Source organism: Halichoeres trimaculatus, unplaced genomic scaffold (genome assembly GCF_033239565.1).
Source record: "Halichoeres trimaculatus isolate MK-OKI-2021-1 unplaced genomic scaffold, fHalTri1.1 fHalTri1_scaffold_9, whole genome shotgun sequence".
In the NCBI taxonomy this organism is placed as follows: Eukaryota; Metazoa; Chordata; class Actinopteri; order Labriformes; family Labridae; genus Halichoeres; species Halichoeres trimaculatus.
In genome coordinates this window covers 16,374,795-16,394,788 of record NW_027437188.1, presented here as the reverse complement: position 1 = coordinate 16,394,788, position 19,994 = coordinate 16,374,795, and the positions used below count along the sequence as shown (strand labels likewise).

General features: G+C 41.2%; 1 protein-coding gene across 4 annotated transcripts in view; it reads right to left on the bottom strand.

Moving 5' to 3' along the window:
• Positions 1–19,994, bottom strand: part of grik4 (glutamate receptor, ionotropic, kainate 4) — a 348,334-nt gene that overhangs the window by 24,724 nt on the left and 303,616 nt on the right. For all 4 annotated transcript variants that reach the window (XM_074678961.1, XM_074678963.1, XM_074678964.1 and 1 more), the window contains exons 12-13: positions 15,054–15,161; positions 1,183–1,386 (exon numbers count right to left, since the gene is read on the bottom strand). In XM_074678961.1, coding sequence (XP_074535062.1) covers positions 1,183–1,386; positions 15,054–15,161 — 312 coding nt within the window. The remainder of the gene's footprint in view (positions 1–1,182; positions 1,387–15,053; positions 15,162–19,994) is intronic.

Sequence of the window (19,994 nt, the reverse complement as noted above, 5' to 3'; positions counted from 1 at the left end):
CTTCTAGTATAACAGAGAAAATAAAAGACTTGTAATGTTGGCTGCTTAATATTGCATCACACTTGTTTCCACATCTATTAAATCATAACATAATATGACTCTGTTCTCTAACTGTGGATTAGGAAACAGGACACACTGTGCTGTACTTAGACTTTGGTCTGGATTCTTCCTGGCATGTCTCAATATTAGTCCGGCTGTCTGACTCCTGTCAAACTAATCATCCTAAAACAGTGAGGTAAAGTGGACCGTCAAGCTGGTGCAGGCAGTGACACAGGTGTCTGCTGTCCAGAGTAACCTCAGGGTGTCCTTTGCTCATACAAAGTGCATATGACTTTAAACCGTTCTTTTTCCGCTGTTTGCCCTTTACAATCTTCAACTCTGCTGTTTGTCTTTCCCATTCCTTTCTAAGCTTTTAGCCAAACAAGCGCGAGCCTTTCTGTCCACTGTGGGATATACCTCAGATGTCCCCCATCCCATGGCAAATCCCTCTCGAGCACGTCTCAACTTCTTGTCTTCCCCCCCACCTCGCCACTCCACTGCCTAAGCTGCTGACGGAGACACGTGACGACTTCAACCACAACGCTCGTGAAGGTCAGTCTTCCACAGGCGTCTTATAGGGGACGGGGACGGTGGCAGACTGTGACAATAACAAGAACAGGCACTCCTTGCTTTACATACTTAATGACTTTGCCCTTCATTAGCCCACGGAATTAAGACAGATCACCTCCTAAGATCTACTCAAGCCCTCTCGACTTCATTCTTCTTTTTCGCCTTCATCACCCCTGGCTTTATGCCTTTTCCACTTCTTTCCCCTCAGCTCACTTATGCAACCTTATCTGCTGTTAACGGCGACATACCACAGAGCTGAAAGGAAGAGTCCTCACTTAGAGATTTATCAGCAACAGCATACACCAATTCTGGAGGAAAGTGTGTTAAGGTCAGTTCACAAAGCACAAGACAACAAGCTAACAGAAAATAAGCCACCAGCTTACTCTGACTGCTTTAGAAAACATACTACTTAAGCTGGAAATGCCAACTGTCAAATGGTAAAAGAAGTGACACAGAAAGCCTCTTGACCATAGGTGTGTAATGTGTTTGAAGGCTAAATGCCAGCGTGGAAATGGGAGCTGGATGTTTAAAACTAAATTAATCAGTCATAGTATTTATTTAAAGACTACAAACCCTTGAGATGAGCTCCCCGACCATGCCAGTCCATGTTCCATTGGCCCCGGGAACGCCGTACACTCCGTCCCCCACCAGCCGGATGCGATACTTGAACTTGAGAATATCTGCCAGCTCCTTCAGCATGTCCACACAGAAGCCTTCATAGCGGTCATTTCCCTCCAGTTCTTGGTGGTTCGGCCGCAGCATCACGTATGGATTCTCCTAAAAAAAAAACACGTGGTTTGCATTGAACTGGGTTCAACTCAGTGAAAGATGAAAACAAAGAGATGAAACCAACATCCCACGTACTGTTTTTTTTCGGAATAAATGAATTTTTAAAGATGCTGTGAGGAGGATCTGTTTTAAATGGACTGCATCAGCCCGGAGTCGTGACACTGTCGTGCAGACTTGACTTTTAACAAGACGTGTGTTTTTTTGGAATGAAATAGGAAACAGACCGAAGCAAATTGTTTAAGGCAACTTTTTACTGGATACAATGCAAAGAGGTTAGGTATTTATCAACATTTATGTTGCACTTAGGTTAGAAACATGACAACAAGCAAACGTAAGTTTGTACCATAGTTTAGTGGCCATCTATATTTACTGTTATTAGACATGTCTGTGACGGCTTGAGTAGGTAAATCCTGGTCATGTCCTGCAGTCATCTACTAAGCAGAGTTAACGTAACCTCACTCTTCATTTTATTGACAGACTCTCAAGTTTGAACAGACCACTGCAGAATAACTGCTGACTGTGAGTTGGAAGGAATATTATCACAGACAGTTCAGCTCCTGTGTTAGCCTTTAGCTTGGGCTGTATCACTCTCCTGTTGAGCTTTCTTCTGCTCTTCTGTCTGACAATTATGCTCCAGTGTAGAGTGGGGGATACATTGAATACGTTCGATATATCGCAGGTTGTTGCACATGAGATGTATGAAATGACTTTATACCGACCATCAATCACAAATTGTCACGTAAATGTTTTAAGACGTCGGTATGTAATCTCTTTTGAGTTTCACCTCCTTCAGTTTTTGCTCCTACTCCTGTTACAGCAAGCAGCACACTCCCCTGCCCACCCAGAAACCTCTCCAGCAAACGTGTGTTTTTGTATATCAGAGAGGAGGAAATAAAGTTGCTTACATAACTGAATTCCAGCTGAAGAGTCTGCTTGAATGGTTATACTGGTGTTGTTTTAAAGAGTCTCAGAATTTCTATGTATATATTGTGAACTGTGATATTAATTAAAAATATCAAGAGAGAGGTTTTAGGCCATATCGTGCAGCTCTACTCCTGCGTCGACCATTAATAAAAAATTAAGCACAGAAATTATTTTCAGCAGAGAAAAACACAGCTCTCTCTTCTCACTTATAAACTTCATCAGCCAGCGTGGTGTTGTCATAGAGACCTAGACGTGCGGTAAATCAAACTGGTCTCGCTTGACCCAATCAGGAAGCTCAGTGCTAAGTGCAACTTCTTCAAGATCACTTAGAAACTCCTCACAGCCCCTTTAACAGAAAATAAACAGATATATACACCGCAACATCACAATATTTTTTATGACTAAGAGTCAGAATTATCCAGAGTTACAAAACTCCATCTTCTACTGTGGTTTCAATTCAGAGGGTTGAGAAAAAAAATGCTAGAGATACGCTTAATGGGAAAAGTATGCCTCATAAATGGGAAGACTTGGCTTCACCATGAAGCTTAGTTTAAGGAAACAAAGGACTCAACTGCTCCATTTTAGCAGGATTCTTAAAAAAAACTGTTTTATATGCGACGCCACGACTAAATAGCTTGAGTTCATCTTAAATGTTTAATGTGATTGCTTAGCAGAAGCTAACTAAACATTTAACAGCATGGCAGGACAGTGCAAGCAGCCCATTTGTCCTTTGGAGGTCAGAGTCCACATCAGTTTTACTGCCTTCAGTGAAAAGTAAGATTTGTGGATTTGAAACACAGCCAGGTACTAAAGCCTGGAGCAGACAGGTGCGTGCTAATCTGCTGCATCCAGCTGAAAAAGTGGATAAAAACAAAGGAAGTTTACTGCTCTCACACAAAAACAGTCACACACCCAAACACACTTGTATTTACTACCTGTCCTTTAGAGATCCAGCTCTCAGCCGGGCTGTCTGTTTATTTATGTCTGCTTTTGTCATCTCGTTGATGTAGTGGGAAGATTTAAAGCCCTCCAAAGTGATGTATTTTGGAGGCACTCATTGTGCTATTCTTCAGTAATGCACTGTCAAGCTTGGTGGGCTCAGGCTGCACTACATCAAAAAAAAAAAAAAAAAAAAAAAAAAGACGTTGCATAGCACTTTGCTGCCACTCCACCTTGCACTCCAGCTAAAAGTAACTTACTTTGGCAACACAGCATCTGATAAAACAGATAACTCAGGTCTCACTCTCCATCATCTTCTAATAAAAAAAGGAAAATAAAGTGCTCTTTTATGAGATGATGTGGATAGAAGTTTAGCGCTTCCTTTTATCTGACAATACAAGTTTTTGCAATGCTTAAAAAAAATTACGAGCTCAGTGTTGTTTAACCATGAGGGTTTTGAAAAGAATGTCGACAACTTGTGTAAACATAAACGCCTACAGCGAGGAAGATTCACCCAAGAGTCATGAGCATAAGCCATTCAAAGCCACTGTGACAGCTTTAGGAGGGGAAGGCGTACTCGGTGGTGTTGTTCTGCTGTATTTTAAGGACAGAAATAGAAGTGAAATTGTTTTGTCATTGCCACAGCTGGAAACACTTATTTTTTTTTTAGCTGTTTGACTGCCGATTCATTTTTCCACACTGTCAAAGCAACAATAACAGTAGTTGCACGGAAATTGGAAAGATTTCAAGCGCTCCGTGCACGTCGGGACTGTTACTTTGACTTGCCCTGTTGTCATAGCAACTGCTTGGTTCACCTGTATCTGCATAGGGATGGGGTTCAGATCACTTTGACACTGGATTGAGAGACTTTGCATCTGTTTCTCTGCATCAGTGGACAGTAGAGCCCGCAGCGCTCTGTTCTGCTGCGATAAGAGAGAATAGAACGACTACTGATTGACTCTGTCTGCGTCACTCTGCAGCGACAATCTGAATATGGTTTTGATTTATCTAAGCAGACTTGAAATTGGATTAAACAGACATGCTGTATGGCAACAAGAATAAGGTGGATGTCAATACTTTGTTACAGTAACCTGAAGCTAACTAGCTGTATTTGTGTATTCCATAAAAGAATAACTTTGAAATACTAACTACCTACAGTGCAGCCTTGTGCTTTGTTTCTCCCTGTCCTTTAGGGATCTGTGATTATCAAAAATAAAACAAATCCATCAGTGAACCGCTGCTCTTAATAATACTTTTTCTCCAGAACCTGCACACTGTAGTTTATTTTGGTTTGATTGCATTTACAGCCCCCTGCTGCTGTAAATACTCACAACTGCACCAAATCCCAAACCTTCCTCCAAGAAATTACATTTCTACAATAGTAATTTGTTTTTCTAATTATGTTGTGCGGGAAACTGTAATTGGTGCCTCCATTCTGTTTATAAGCAGCAATTTCCAGAGTGAAGTAGGAGCCACGCTGCACTCAGACTACATGCAGGTTGGAGGAATAACTTCACTGGGATGGGTGGTGCAGAGGGAGGGTCACAGTAAAACTGGCACCACTGTTGTGGTTGTGGACGCTTGAATAATCCTAAATTATTTTAAGTTGAGTCACGCTGCAATTATTTAAGCAGAAAGTGAGTTTCAAAAGTTTACTTAGTACTGTATGAATCGTAATAGTAAGAGACAAGGATGAAAATAACCTCAGATTCAGTTTGCTCCTGTTAGTGCTGAAAACTAGAGTGGCAAAGCCTTTGAGGTACTGACTTATCTTATTTGAAGAAACCAGAGCCACATATTCCTAAACAACTGGTTTAGATTTGCATCTTCAGGATGACAGCCTGTGCTTGGAGTCGAGTTCCAGTTACAGGCACGGGGAAGCATAAAATACTGAAATAGGACAGACTAATAAAATAAATAATAAAACCCACATATGTGTGGTCTATTCATTAACTCCCTGAAACAGTCGCACATGTCACCTTATGTGGCATCTATGTTTCGGCAGGCTTGAGGCACATTTAAATGCTAATTTCACAGCTCACAGCCTGCCGAAGCTGTTCAAGCAGCAACTTGCAGAACTGCCAGACCGAGTCTGAAGCTTTTATTTTGCTTCCAGTTGCTGTAACATTTTTATTACGGAGTAAGGCTTTTGTGGACATTTTATGCATAATGTGAGTGTGAACTGAGGAGTAACGGAAGAAAAGAAGACACACAAACCTGGTTGAGCCCCATAAACGGCCCAAACAGCCAATGACAAACACAGTACCATACCAAATTAGACAAACAGTGTGATGTTTGATTCCACTTTTTTCAGACCAATACCAGTACGAGCACTCCCTCGAGTACTCTCCTATACTGAGTTCTGATACCACCAGTACATTTGATACCAAACATTTCAATTAACAGTGACAGATCATCTTAAACAAAGACAGCACAATCACTCTGCCATTAAGTCCATAACTAAACAAACACAACTCTCTATGTGCAGTCAGAGTCTGCGCAGTAGAGGCTTTGAGGGACTCTGAGAGAATCTGAGTGGAGCCAGGTGATAAAAGCAATAATCATTTTATTTCTTTCAAGAGTCTAATCTCTTCTCTGCTCTCCCTCCCGACATATTGTACAATTCCTGAAAAAAACACACAAGAATGGCAAAAATGGTATTCCCTGTCGTACAGCCTAATTTTTAACCTCTTATAACTAATAAAAACTAAACTTTTCAGAAAAAGAGGACCTGAGTACAAGGCACTCCATAGAGATGTTTCTCAAAATGATAGAAACATTTCTACGAGGTGTATCAATTTTTTAAAGTTTGACCACAGCCCATCTGGAATGGCGGGGGAGACAGATGTTTTGACCTATACTGCAGCCAGCCACCAGGGGGAGCGGTTTTTGTGGCAACCTCACTTCAAGCCAAGCAAAGATGATGTCCATTTTCTTTTTTTTTTTTACAGACTATGGTCTGAACAGGACTTGACACACATTTGCCATTGTGCCAAACTGCGGCATTGTAGCGCCAACTACTGGTGAGGGGGACTTACTCAATGTGAGATTTGTTGGCCTTGAGTATTAGCTACTGGTATCGGCACCATTTAAAAGTATCGACACCTTGAAATAAGGCTGGCATTGACCCAATACCCGACACGGGTACTCACCCATCCCTAAAAACATGATTCATGTTTGAGTTTCTGGCTGACAGCGAACTGTTTCTTCAACATGGCCCACCATCATTAAGAGGCTCCATCTCCCATTCTAAAGCAATAAAGCCCTGCTTTGTTCTTGTATTCTCTCAGTCTCTCTGCGTTGACCGGGTTAAGTACAGGCTGATAAAATCAGACCTGGCTAAAGCCCATCAATCACAGCAGTAAAAACCCAACAGCAATCAATAAACAGTGGCTGTCTGACTGTTATCAAATAAAAAAGAAGCTGTTCCTCTTCACGTCTGTTTTCTTTTGTTTGTAATTTATCCCCGGTTTCAATTTGTCTCCTTCTCTGAGCTCCAGTTCATGCTCATCCCAAAACTTCCACCAAACACCCATAAAAGATCAGTGACAGAACCACTTTCACTTGAAGCCTTTGAGGAGATGAGAACAAAATCACAAAAAAATAAATATAAAAAGGTTTGAAGAGACTATATGGGAGTATGAAAGAGCCGTCTTCAATGAGGGAAAAATCTCAAGGAAATTCCATCTACCTTCTTTTGCACAGAGCAGCAAAACAGCACTAAAGCTATGAGTTAGAAGCTATGAAGAAACGCAGACTCTTATTCCCAGGCCAGAAGGAGCCTGGTTACAGACAGATAACTTTTGAAGAAAGTGCAAAAAAAATCTTAAACATTCACTAGAAAGTAAAGGTGCACACATACATATACAATATGCAGAGTGCCAGGTGCACTGGTGGGTAATGTTCACACACGCCACAGAGAAGTTCCTCCTTTAAAACCTCGGGGTGTTAAAGATGAGTTCACACAGCCCTCCTTACTTTGTTCTACTGTTCTTATGCTTAAAAAACCTTGCTCTCCAGAAATTGGCAGCCGCGATATGGATCTCTCAACGGGATTCTGTAGTCCTCTTTGAAGGAGAGCCACAAAAGCTCTGACATTACTCAGAAAAACTGTGGCATGAGAAAAAGGGGTCAGGTCATGTTAATTTTTTACACTGCAAAATTCAACAAACAGCCTTGTGCTTGGTGTTGGCGGCGCATAAACGACAAAAAACAGAAGTACAAATGAGATGAACACAGAGAGCGAGGAAAAGCACACACAAACTTTGAAATGGGGACAGATCTCTTGTCTGTGTGCAAATTTCACTGAGCCCTTGTGCCAACAAATCTGTCTCTCTGTCTGCTTTTATCAGTCCGTGATACAAGCTCTATTAAATCCTAACCCATGTGTATGAGAGTGGATGTGAGAGCACTCTGCGACACGAGGGCCGTCTGGGAGAATGACCACGAGAGCTGCAGCAGCTGACGGAGATGGAGATGGCTCAAACAGGAGGGACTGAGAGCAGGTCTCAGGCATTAAGAGGAAAAATGGCTCTTGGGAGAGGGTCTCAGGAGAGGGTTTAAATATTGAGAGTGTTTGATTCTCTAACAATGGCAGCAGGCTAACACCAACGAGATATGTCCCCACAGGTGCAGCACTGCCTCATTTGATTTTGTTTTAGAAACAAGGAATAGGAAGGGGTGCTGGATTTTGTGAGCATTGAGCACAAGTGGTGTTTCTGAGTGTAATTAAATGAGTGATGCACAATCGCCAATGCTGTTTAATGAGAAGCTAGGGGCAAAATAAACTGATTTATTTACATAAAGACACAGGAAACAACTAAGTAAAGGCACGGTGACTGTAATATCAATGCATGTGATGTTGATGGCTTTGTCCTCATGTTAGTGCTTTTTTCTTAGCTTTGTAGTCACTGTTTTACATCTAGTTTTATTTGAAATGGTGATGTTTGAAGGTGGAAAGACTATGCATGTTAAAAAGCAAAAATTTAAATAAAAAGATAAAGCGTGGGAGATTTTCTTTAATTGGATGGTGTTAGCTGTTTGACGCCCTGAACATCTGCATCACCGCCTGTTTAAACTCAGTTTATTGAGTTTATTGATGCTCTTGCTCTGTTTTGTTTTGGCTGCTGGTAGCCAGCTATATTTACTTGCAAGTCTAGTTGAAGGTTTTCTTGATACTACTTAAAGGTGCTACAAGGAGGATCTGCTTTAATTGGACTGAAGCGCTCACCTTCTGGCCCAGAGTTTTACGCACACTGTCGTGAAGACGTGACTTTTAACCATGGACTGTTTGTTTTATGTTAAATGGAGATCTGAAGAAACAAGTTTCCTTTGTTTAAGACAATTTTCTACTGGATACAACACGCTGAGATAAGGTATTTACAGTAACAATACAGTTATGTAGCACTATGCTTTGAAATGTGACAACAAGCAAGAGTAAAATTAAGTTTTATGTGGCCTGTCTATGTAGGATCATACAGAATGAGTGAATATGTGAGTGCGTCTGTGTGTGTGTGCGCCGTCTGCTGCGGTGACGGAGTCGCTCTGACACACATATTGATAATGTGTGATCTTAGTGAATCTTGGTTATGTCCAACAGTCATCTATCAAGCAGAGCTAACATAACCTCACTCTTCATTTTATTGATAGACTCTCAAGCTTGAACAGACCACTGTAGAATAACTGCTGCATGTGGGTAGGAATGAACATTATCACACAGCTTTTCCTGTGTTTTAGCCTTTAGCTTGTGCACTGTCACTCTCCTGCAAAGCTTTCTTCTGCTCTTCTGTCCTTTTTCTGTCTGACAGTTAGGCTCCTGTGTTCATCATTACAACATAATTAACACGAGTAGTTGTTTTCAGCGGAGAAAAAACACAGAACTCTCTTCTCACTGCTAAGCTTAATCAGCCAGCATAGTGTTGTCATAAAGACTCAGACCTGCTCGACCGTAAGAGGTAGCATTTTGAAAAAACCTGTGACCTGTAATATTGGTGCTGATAATCTCATTTTAAAGTGTGGATTACAATCAGGCATTTATCTAGAAGTGAGACTTTTTTCACATCTCCTTTAAGAGAAATTACACAGATATATAGATACACAACAACATCACTAGCTTCTTCAGACAAAGAGTCAAAATTAGCCAAGGTCATAAAGACACTTCATCTCAAACTGAGGAGAAAGGCTTCCACAAAATCTGATCAGATGCCCTTTTATGACAAAATCCACTTGGTAAGAGGATAACTTGTATCTCTAAAAATCCAGTGGTTTCACAATCCCAATGCAAACCACTTTGGTGTAGCGAGAGCTAAAAATACACCATAGAAATGAAAAGAGAGGACTCCACTGCTTGACGAGCTGCTGCATGTCAGAATGGATAGGAACCATACAACCACACGCTGTGCAGCAGAATTTTATCTCTGGGATAAAAACTGCCTTTTCTTTCATCACATCTGAGCAGCTACTGAGGATATAAAGATATAATTTCACTGAGACCTAAACAGCGCCTGTAACAAACTTAATCAATGATACATGCATGGCTTTTGGCTCAGCTGCAAAGTGATAATCAATTGTGTGGCTGTGTTTTTTTTCCTTTTTTCTGTCCAGGGGCTGTTCATGAAATTGCCTTCTGAGGGTGATGGCTATATGTAGGTGTAATGAAACTGCACTGGAAAAAAATCAAAAACGGGCGCAGATGTCAAAGTGCACACACTAAAACGAATCCTTGGAGGAGTCTCCATTAATACTGTAAGTGGTAGCAGTGGTGGTACAAGCACACACGGACACACACAGTCTCCCAGGCCGGCACTAAAGGTAAGGAATTCTTATGGAGGCTTTCAGCTGCAGCTCGTCTGCCGCCAACAAGCGAGATAACAGCGACACGGCAATCACACCGTGATGAATGAGCCGTGATAGGCACTGAAAATTGCTCCTTGGTGGCTTCCCAAGTTTGGTCTGTGGACTCTATATCTTGAAAGTAAAATCAAAGCTCTGTGCTTGGCCAATTCTTTCTTTCACACCCAGTTTCTGTTGTGAAAACATTGTCTCATTTGTTCTACCCCTCATCCCAAACACACACATACAGAAAACACACACTCATCTCCACTCTCAACTCTCACACCCTCTGCTCTCCTGTGTGAAACGAACCGTACCATCTGAATCCCAATCAGTCTCAATGAGGCCAGTGAGTCGCTCAGTGGCAAAATATGGCAATATGTCCTTCCCTCATTCCCAGGGCTCCCTAAGCAGATAAGCCAGCCATTCAGAACAACGCAATGGGCCAATTGCCTCTGCTTACAAGCTACTTTGTGTCTTATCATCTGATTCATCAGCGAGGAGGAGGAGTGACAGGTTTGTGTGTGTGCCCGGCCATGTGTTTGTGTGTGCTGAAGGATGAAGAAAGGTGTGAAACACATGCAGCTGAGTGAAAGTCTGAATGCTTTTACGCAGCTCTAACATAAATCCATTCATCACATCTGGTGGTATACAGCAGAACGGCAGATATATCAAAGCTGTGCACAAAAAGGAGAGTTAGTCCACAACATTATATTCTTCTCACGAGGGTAAGAATTCCTAACCCAGCTGTTCAACTCATCAAAACAGGTAAGTGATTAGCTGATGAGCAATTTATCACTATTAAAAAGTGAAGCAGTCAATAAAAAAAAAGAAAAAAAAGAAAACATTAACTGTCCAAAGTCTGAGCAGCATTTCTTTACTCATGACATAAGTTTGACATGGGATTAAGTGGACTGAATTATGATGAAATACTTTTCTTCAAATGTTTTTATTCAGCTACCTACCACGACCATTTTTTTGTTTTGTAAACTCTGAGTTTTAATTTGGAGGGCTAGGGTAAGAGAAATGTCTCAATTCATCAATATCGTTAGCCTTTGTGCTTAACGATTGTCTTATCGATTCTTTACACTATGCCAGAGCTGCAGGACCTTATGTGACTAGTCTGCTGCAGCTTTCTTAGCTTAGCAGTTAGATAACATTTCCCAAGAAAACCCTGTTTAAGGATTTCTAGCTTGAAATCTTGCTGACAAACTGACAACTCAAAGAAATCTACATTACTCTCTCACAGGAGATTCCTATTCAATACACTCAAAATGAACGAAATAGCGCTAGCTCGATGCTAATGTGATGGGAAATTGCATTGATACGCCAGCGGTTATCATACATCGCTATAACTTTGGCTTCAGAGTAGAATTTCAATTTTCATCACAGAGGCACATCACTCTTGCACTTTTTAAACAGTGCTGAGAACTCCAAAAGTCAAAATACTTTCAGGAAAATGGAAGAAAAGTTAGGCTCATGGTTGGCTTCATAACTACCGCAAGGTTCCAAACAACTTGTAATAATACTATAACCACTTCAAGACACTAGATGGCCTACATGAGTCATTAACATATTACAAAACTGTACATCAACGTCACATGGCGTGCAAATTTTACTTATTCCTTTATATTTACACCAGGAGGCATTAAGATCTAGTAACCAATTACATATTTATTCACTTGAAAAAGAAGGAATTGATAAGAAAATTGATAAAAATTTGAATCGATAACCTGAATCGATAAGGGCATTGATATCGATAAAATCTTATCAATGCCCACCCTTAATTAATGACACAGAACTTAGACAGTTCAATCAACTACTCAGACTAGACGTGAACTATTTTCTGTTGCTGAGCATTTTTATATAGATCGAAACATTTTGCAATTGTTGTGTTTTTTTTCAGAGTTTAGTCAAAGCCTAAAGTATCACCAGGGAAACTTGATTATGGCTTTTGAAACTGTTAAATTTGACTGAAACCCATAGAAACATATATCAATGGTTACTGTGGTAAGGCAGTATAATGACATTTGAGGTTTCAGTAATAAGGTATAAAAGTACCATGTGGAGGTCAGAACCAAATACCCTGCTTTAGCTTTTTGTGCAGGGATGGCCTCTCTCCACACAGGTGTAATCACTGACACAGTTCTCAAACTTAGTGCTTTTAACATGGTCAAACAGCTTCAGGAGTAACTATAATGTTCTGAAGTCTTTAATTCTTAAATGTTGATGCTATATGTGATAATTCTCCAACAGGACAAAAACCTATTATCATGTCAGGACAAGACCATGTGTACAATTTTAGTTTCTATTTTGGAAGACCACAAGGACAGACCATATGTCTTTCGTGTCTTTTAGGGAATCGCTGAGCCCTCTAGTCTAGTCAAATCCACTGGATCATTGCTCCAGATGGCTAACTCAATGTGCCTGCTACAGCTATTAATATCAGACTTACAATTACTGTCTCTGTGATTTGCTAATTTGGTAAAGAAAGCTCAGCAGAGACTTTTCCCTGAGGGTGCTCAGGAGAAACAACCTGGAGAAAAGACTACTTGTAGACTTTTACAAAGCCACTGTGGAAAGCATTCTGACATGCGGTATCGCAGTGTGGTATGCTGGGTGTACTGCAGTGAACAGGAGGACTCTGTAGAGTGATCAATACAGCCCAGAAGATCACTGGTTTCTACCTACCTTCCCTGGACAGTATTGCCAGTACCCAGTACCTAAAGAGGGCTACAAACATTGTTAAAAACACATCCCATCCCAGTCACAACTTATTCAACCTGTTGCCCTCAGACCAGCACTGCAGTTCACACAAAACCAGAACAGACTCCTGGAAAGCTTCTTCCCCAGAGCCATCACCGCTCTAAACAGTCACCTTAACAAAGCACAGGTGAGCAGTTCATTCTCTCATAGGTAATAAACAGATGTGCCGTCCCCTCAACCCTCCCACCAAATGTGCAATACATAATGCAAGTGTAAATATTTCATATTTTTGTCCATATGATTTATTGCTATGGCAAATATTCTGTTTGTATTTTCTAAAGTAGAATGTTTATCTCTTTGATTTTTTTGCACTGTCATTTATATACTGATGTTTATTTTCATTGTTTTTGTAGCACCAGACGGGGCAACGCCCCTAATTTCATTGTGTGCAAGTCAGGTTTTCAATTTCTACTGTAATGTATTGTATTGTATTCTATCATCAACTTCATCATCATCATCATCATAATCATTGTGATAATTATTATCATCATCATAATCACCACCACCACCATAATCATCATCATCACCATCACCATCATCATCATCATCATCATCAACACCACAATAATAATAATAATAATCATCATCATCATCATCATCATCATCACCCTCATCATCATCATCATCACCCTCATCATTATCATCATCATCAGCATCATTATTATCATCATTATCATTATCATCATCATCATCATCATCATCATCATCATCATCATCATCATTATTATCATCATCACCACCATAACCATCATCATCATCATCACCATCATCAACATCATCATTATTATCATCATCATTATTATCATCATCGTCATCACCATCACCATCATCATCATCATCATCATCATCATCATCATCATCATCATCATCATCATCATCATCACCCTAATGCTAGAACTGGACTTATTAACTTGACTGTTATAAACATCCTTTGTCAGTCTGTTGCAACTAATACACGAACTATGCATTACTTTGAGCACTGTGGTGAATAAGCTATAGTTTTATCAGTCTCAATTGATTGCTCAATTTTTGCAAACTTTTCTGTTCAACTTTACGAGCCAAACGGTTTGCAGTAGGTAGTTGCGCTTGATCTTTGTACAAAAAAAAAGACGAAACAAAACACAAAGAGTGCAATCTTGAGAAGGCATTTGAATAAATTGGTGCTATACATATAATGAATAATTGTTTGGAAGTTTACTTTGGTACTTTGCACAACTACTTTAATGTTTTGTTATGAGCGGGGTTGGGCTCAACTTAATCAATTTCTCGGAGAGAAAAAACAGTTTGAAAGTGCTGATTGTTTGGCCACACAGCGTTGAGGATGTATTGTGCTAAGAGTACAAAAAAATGGAACAAAAGGCAAAACAGAAGTTGTTAAAACAGATTGAGAAGGCAGCAGACCATTCAAACTGCTTTTAATGATTCTGCAGCAAATGTCATTAAAATAAATGTCAAAATTAGTGTGAACACAATGAGACCCCTGTTCATTCATTAAATATGAATAAGATGTTTGATGCTCATTGTTGTTCCAATAAAGACAATATATTTTGTTGATTTGTCATACTTTGTTAGGCAGCTGGTTCAACAAAGACTTGCAGAAGCAGACATTGTTTCTTTTTGTTACTGCCTTGAATTATTAACTCATTTTCATTTAATTTATTCACATTTTATTCAGGATTAATGAGGTCATGAATCAGACGCTCAGTACACTTGTTAAAACTGTAGATGTCCACTTAAAATGAAGCTGGTTAAAGGAAAAACACAGCTCGGGGATTTTTCTTATGTTTTTCAAGATTAAATCCTTGAAGATAAATGATGTAACCAGTGATCGAGGAACCCGTGTAGAAGCTGCTTCATTTTGTAACAGGTAGCATAGGAGGCGGTGAGAAGCAGCCCTCACAGGATCTTTATTTACAACAGAGGCTGAGAAAGGCTGACATGGTGAATTATTAGCTCCTGCTGATACACTGTGATGTACCCTCATCTGAAGTACTCAGGGCAAAACAATCGCACAGCAGCACTTCCTCTGATCCCAAGAGGACCCAGTTTGGATCTGAAAATACAAAATGGGCTTTTGATATGGTAATTGTCTGTCAACCACAGAATGTCAGCCACATGTAGCTCAGTCTGGGAGTCGAGCTAATAAAATCAGGCTGTGGATGAGTGCGTGCCTCGGTGCATACGGTAGGACTTACTAATATTGTCGTGATGGTAAGGGTGGTGTTGAAGAGGGTGTCCGTCACATTGATTGATGGAAGCTTTCTCTCCATGGACAGTCCATCTTCCGAGTGCCATAGGCCAATCTGCAAAAGAGCACGCACACACAAACACAAACAAGTCCATAAGTCACAGAGTCCATCAGCTGGAAAGGGCCAACAAAAATCCTACTTAATCGTCTCCTCTCTATAGGAAACCAGTATGGGAAAAGAGAGTGGACAGGTCACTATGTCGAGAAGATGTCGTGAGAAACACAGCAAGACTGCAGGAGGAAACAAAAAACAACACGTGTCTGCCTCCTCAAGGAGCAAAGACAGGGCATGTGTTCAATCAGAAGCAACAGAATGCATTCATTAAACCAATTACCGGCAAATCCTGTGGCGCAGAGCCACAGTCTCATTTTCATTACAGCTTGAGTGGGGATTCACACCTCCACCTCACATGCTGTCTTTCCTCCCATTCTTCGAGCAATCTGTCTCTGCCATCTCCTCTTTCGTTCATTTATTTGCTCGACCCAAGTTTGACAATCTCCCACTCAACGACGGCAGTGTCTGCAAACATTACCTTTTTGTGAATCTACTTTGCTTCTTGCCATTTCCTCTTCTTTCTCCCTCTGGTTTACCATAATGGCACTGACAAGAAAGAACCTTGATGATTTGTATGCACCGACCTTGAAGGATTTTCATGCCTCCTCTAATGGTGGGGAAAACTCTGCAGCCCTGGAGCTTATTAAAATCTCTCCAGGTGTAGGGTAAAGTAAAAAATGCACTCAAATGAAGGGTGTTTTTCTCAGTTTTGACATAAGGACAGTGCTCTGACTTCCCTGCAGACTGCTAATTTACACCCTCCCTGTGCTGCCGTGTGCCATTTTGGATCTTTATTATTCACATTTTAAGCTGCAGTGCATCTTCGCTGGTGATTATACGGCAAGAGTAATGTGACACTGGTGTCACAACACCGGCAGAGCTACCAGAAAACACTTTCCCCTTTTATCATGGTAGCTATATAAACTGTCATTTATTGCATTTCTGCCTTTAGTACAGGAAAATCAAGGGCAATGTGACCAATAAAATGAAGCAGTTTCTGTTTGTTTGCACCTTTTAAAGATGACTCGATGTGAAGAATGTGTGTAGAATGTATGTGATTCAGCTGTGTGACTTTCATTAATGTCATTCATCTCTTTTATGCTTTTTTTCAAGTTAGGGATTGCAGGAATTTTCATTACTCGTTGGTAAACACAAATTTATACTGGGCTCCTCCTCCTTGGCTCAGTGCTAGTGGGATTACACACCCACTGCCTCTGACCTTGACTATGTGAACACATTCTCTAGTCCAGAAACCACCTGTAACATCGCATTTCTATGTGGGAGAGACTCTAGAGCTCCACACCAGACTTGAGAAAATGCAGAAGCGCTAAAATCTACAGTTTCTCGAGTGATTGCTTGAGGCTGGCTCCAGAAGTACTGGAAGTCACATACACACTGTTAGCACACTGTACCGGTGGTGGTGGGGTGTGTGTGTATGTGTGTGTGTGTTTGTGTGTGTGTGTGTGTGTGTGTGTGTGTGTGTGGGTGTGTGTGTGTGTGTGTTCTAAATTGGCAGTTCAGACAATATCAATCTTGCAAGCTCGCCAATTCAGAGGCACAGCTCAGGTCACATGACTGACAGGCACCCTATCACTGTACTCGAAGCCCTTGTCACTTCCAATAGAATAGAATAGAACAGAATCGAATCGAAAAGAACTTTATCGTCATTGTGACAAGTACAACGAAACTAAAGTCACAGCAGCAATCAAGAAAACAAAAGTAAGAAAGTGTATAGAAAGTGCAAAAAGGTCCATAAGAAAATAGATGATGACAGCTTGTCCATCATTCTCCAGTTCAGCCAGCCTCCACCTCCACAGGGTCCAGGACTGAGCTTCTTCAGTCATGCTCCATCTCTGTCTCCTGGATCCTGTCTGCAGCAAATGAAGCTCTTCCAATGTGGCGTTGCTGTCTGATGTTAGCTCTGTTAGCCATGTCTGTGAATAGCATGATGCTACTCTGCCCTCTGGTATTCCTTCTGTTGCTGGGTTAGTTCAGCTAGCTTGTCCATCTTATTAGAGATAGATCTTACGTTCCCATTAACAATGGATGGAAGGACAGGTCCATGTCGTCACTTCTTAGCTCACACCTGAGAACCAGCATGTCATCCTCACCTCCTTCTCTTCACTTTGTGGGAAGACATCAGGCCTTACACCAGCTAGCATTGACATGCTACAGGCTGCTAACAGCTGGTCCATGACCAACAAATGAGCCATACAAAGTAATGATCCACTCCAAATACAAAGATTATGAAAAAGAGACTGACCTTACAAGAAACGGACAAAGAAGAGAGAGCTGCTGCAAAATGCAGCCATAGCCAACACGGCAGTGCCTAGCAACCAGCGAGCAATATCGCTGTGCTGTCTTATGTACTTCAAAAATCTGTTTCAGAAACAGATGGGTGACATTGGGGAGACTACTTCAATTACAGTCTATGCTTGGCATGTTGGCACAAGCTAATCACGGGTATTTGACACATACCTACTCAATAGAAAGCCAAATCTTGTCAATCTTTGTCCCAAGTTGCTCTTCAAGTGCCCGAAAGTGAGTGAAAGCCGGGCAAAGGTTCACCATATTTAGAGAAAAAGCTTTATCTGTTCAGTGTTTCGTTTTACTTTGGTTGTGTTTTTCTTTCTCCGTGCTATGACCAGTGACATAGCTGCTCAGGATAGCTTCTTCCACTCGCTAATCAACGCACAAAGTCACTTGCACACCTGAAGCGTTGTCATTGGCAGAGGTAACCACGCTTACTCTCCACCCAGAAACATCCTGATGCCACCAAAACATCAACTTACAGGCAGAGGAGAGGGTTGAGGCAGGCGCAGACACTGACGCAGGTCAAGGCCCAGAAGTGATGATTGAGCAGCATCATTCCTTTAAAAGTTGACATTCTATGTATTTTTAGGAAAATATATGAATGCTGTTAGAATATCATAGCTGCAGTATGCTGAACAGCTTTTTGGGATAGAAAATGATATTTAAAAACACTGCATGTGGTCATTTAAATTCAAACTCATTATGTAAACACTGCCAGACTGTGGGGAAATAAGTTCCCTTACCATAATTATCAACCTCCCTCCTTTAGGAATATTCTATAGGAAGAGTAAATGAGAAAATATGGATTTAATTTAGCCTTGATGCATTGTTTGCTTGATCCAATCCTCGTCACTGCAATGAGTTATCTGATCCTATGCTAGAAATCCTTAGGGAGTCGTCTTCTTGGCTGGAGTCGCACCGGAGAGGATGAACTGTTTGAGGATCAGTGATTGAAGTCAGATTTAAAAAAGTGTCAGCAAACAAAGCGCTTCATGCTTGATAATAGTTGGTTTTAATGCTCAAATTCTCAAGAGACTTCAACCCATTCATGTTGATCAGTGCCTAAATTTGGAAACTGTTAAATCTGTCTTCAAACACAGACGCTGAATTCTGATGTGGGATATAAAAAAGAGGGAGAGAGCTCCCGGAATCAAAGATTTCCTTTGAGAGTATCTGATCAAAAAGATCTTTCCTTCCATTTCCTCTGGTGCACTTGTTGGGAGAAACAGCACCTTGCTCACACAAATAGACTGTAGTCCCCCCCTCTCCTCCCTGCATGACACACTTCTCACTCAGCAGCTAACGGTCTCCAGAGACAGAAAGGGGAGAAAATGTGAACATGCTGTAGCACGACTGAAAAAGGGGAACCTGTGAAATATGGCGCTCAGCAATCAGCGTACACAATCAGTTGTCAGAGCCTGTGGAGGTGGTGGGAGGTGGCAGTCTGTGGCTCAGCGGGGGCTCAGCAGGTGTCACCGAGGGTCTGGGTGTGAGGGTGACTGTGAGGGTAATGGGATGAGGTGGCACCGTGACTCCTGCCCCGTGGACAGAAGGAAGCGGAGAGAAAGGGTGGGGAAGGAGGAGAAAGAGCTGCGAACAGGAAGGGAGAGGAAGAAGCATACGCTGGCGGGGGAGGAACTGGCCTCTTGGTGGCCCTGCCATCAACTCTCTCGGCGCTGGGAGGGGGGAGAAAATAGAGCTGTGTTGTCTGAGTCAGTGCGATGATCAGGAAGGAAGATGTTTACATCAGCAAATGTGAGCAGGGATGCATGTGTGAGAGCAAAAACGGGTTGACATTTACCAAATTGACAAGAAGCCGTAAAGGTTGTAATTATTCCTTCAGAGGCTTCATGTAATAAATTTCTCTCCTTTTATTGATCTGCAAAGTAGAGGAGGCTGCTCATTATGTAGAACAAACAGGAAAAAAAGAAAAATAAAGATGACAACGCACTGTCCAAAAGTTAGAGGAAAGAGGAAACCAATACACAGCTAATTAAAGCGGTGAAATATTAAACAGCCCTCAACACAGTAACTTTGATTCTGACAGCAAGGAAAGAACGTCGATTAATCTTACACCGTTTTCCTTGGAACACATTCAGTAATTATCCTGTAGGTTGTGCTAACTTTTAAGTGACGGGAACCCCAGCCACGGCATTAATCCTAGAGAGGCAGTATAGTGTTAAACCGTTGCATAAAACCTCATTACACAAGCAGCTCTACACAAGAATCTATTAGACTCGTAAGCTTTTATCACAGAGAGAGGAAGGAAGCTGCATTTTGCCAGACGCCAGACTGTGCTTACACGCAACACTATAAACAGGTGAAGTTCCTCAGCTGTGGTATCATTAATCTGATATCTACAATGCAATTCCAAGAAATAACATCAAAAGATCATGTTCATGTTCTCCATGTTCTGTTCGAAAAGGAATATTAAAGCTGTTTTTTTGTCAGTCATGGTGATGTAATTTATAGACATGCATCAACCACGCTGAAACCCTTGGATGCTGTTTATCTTTCTGC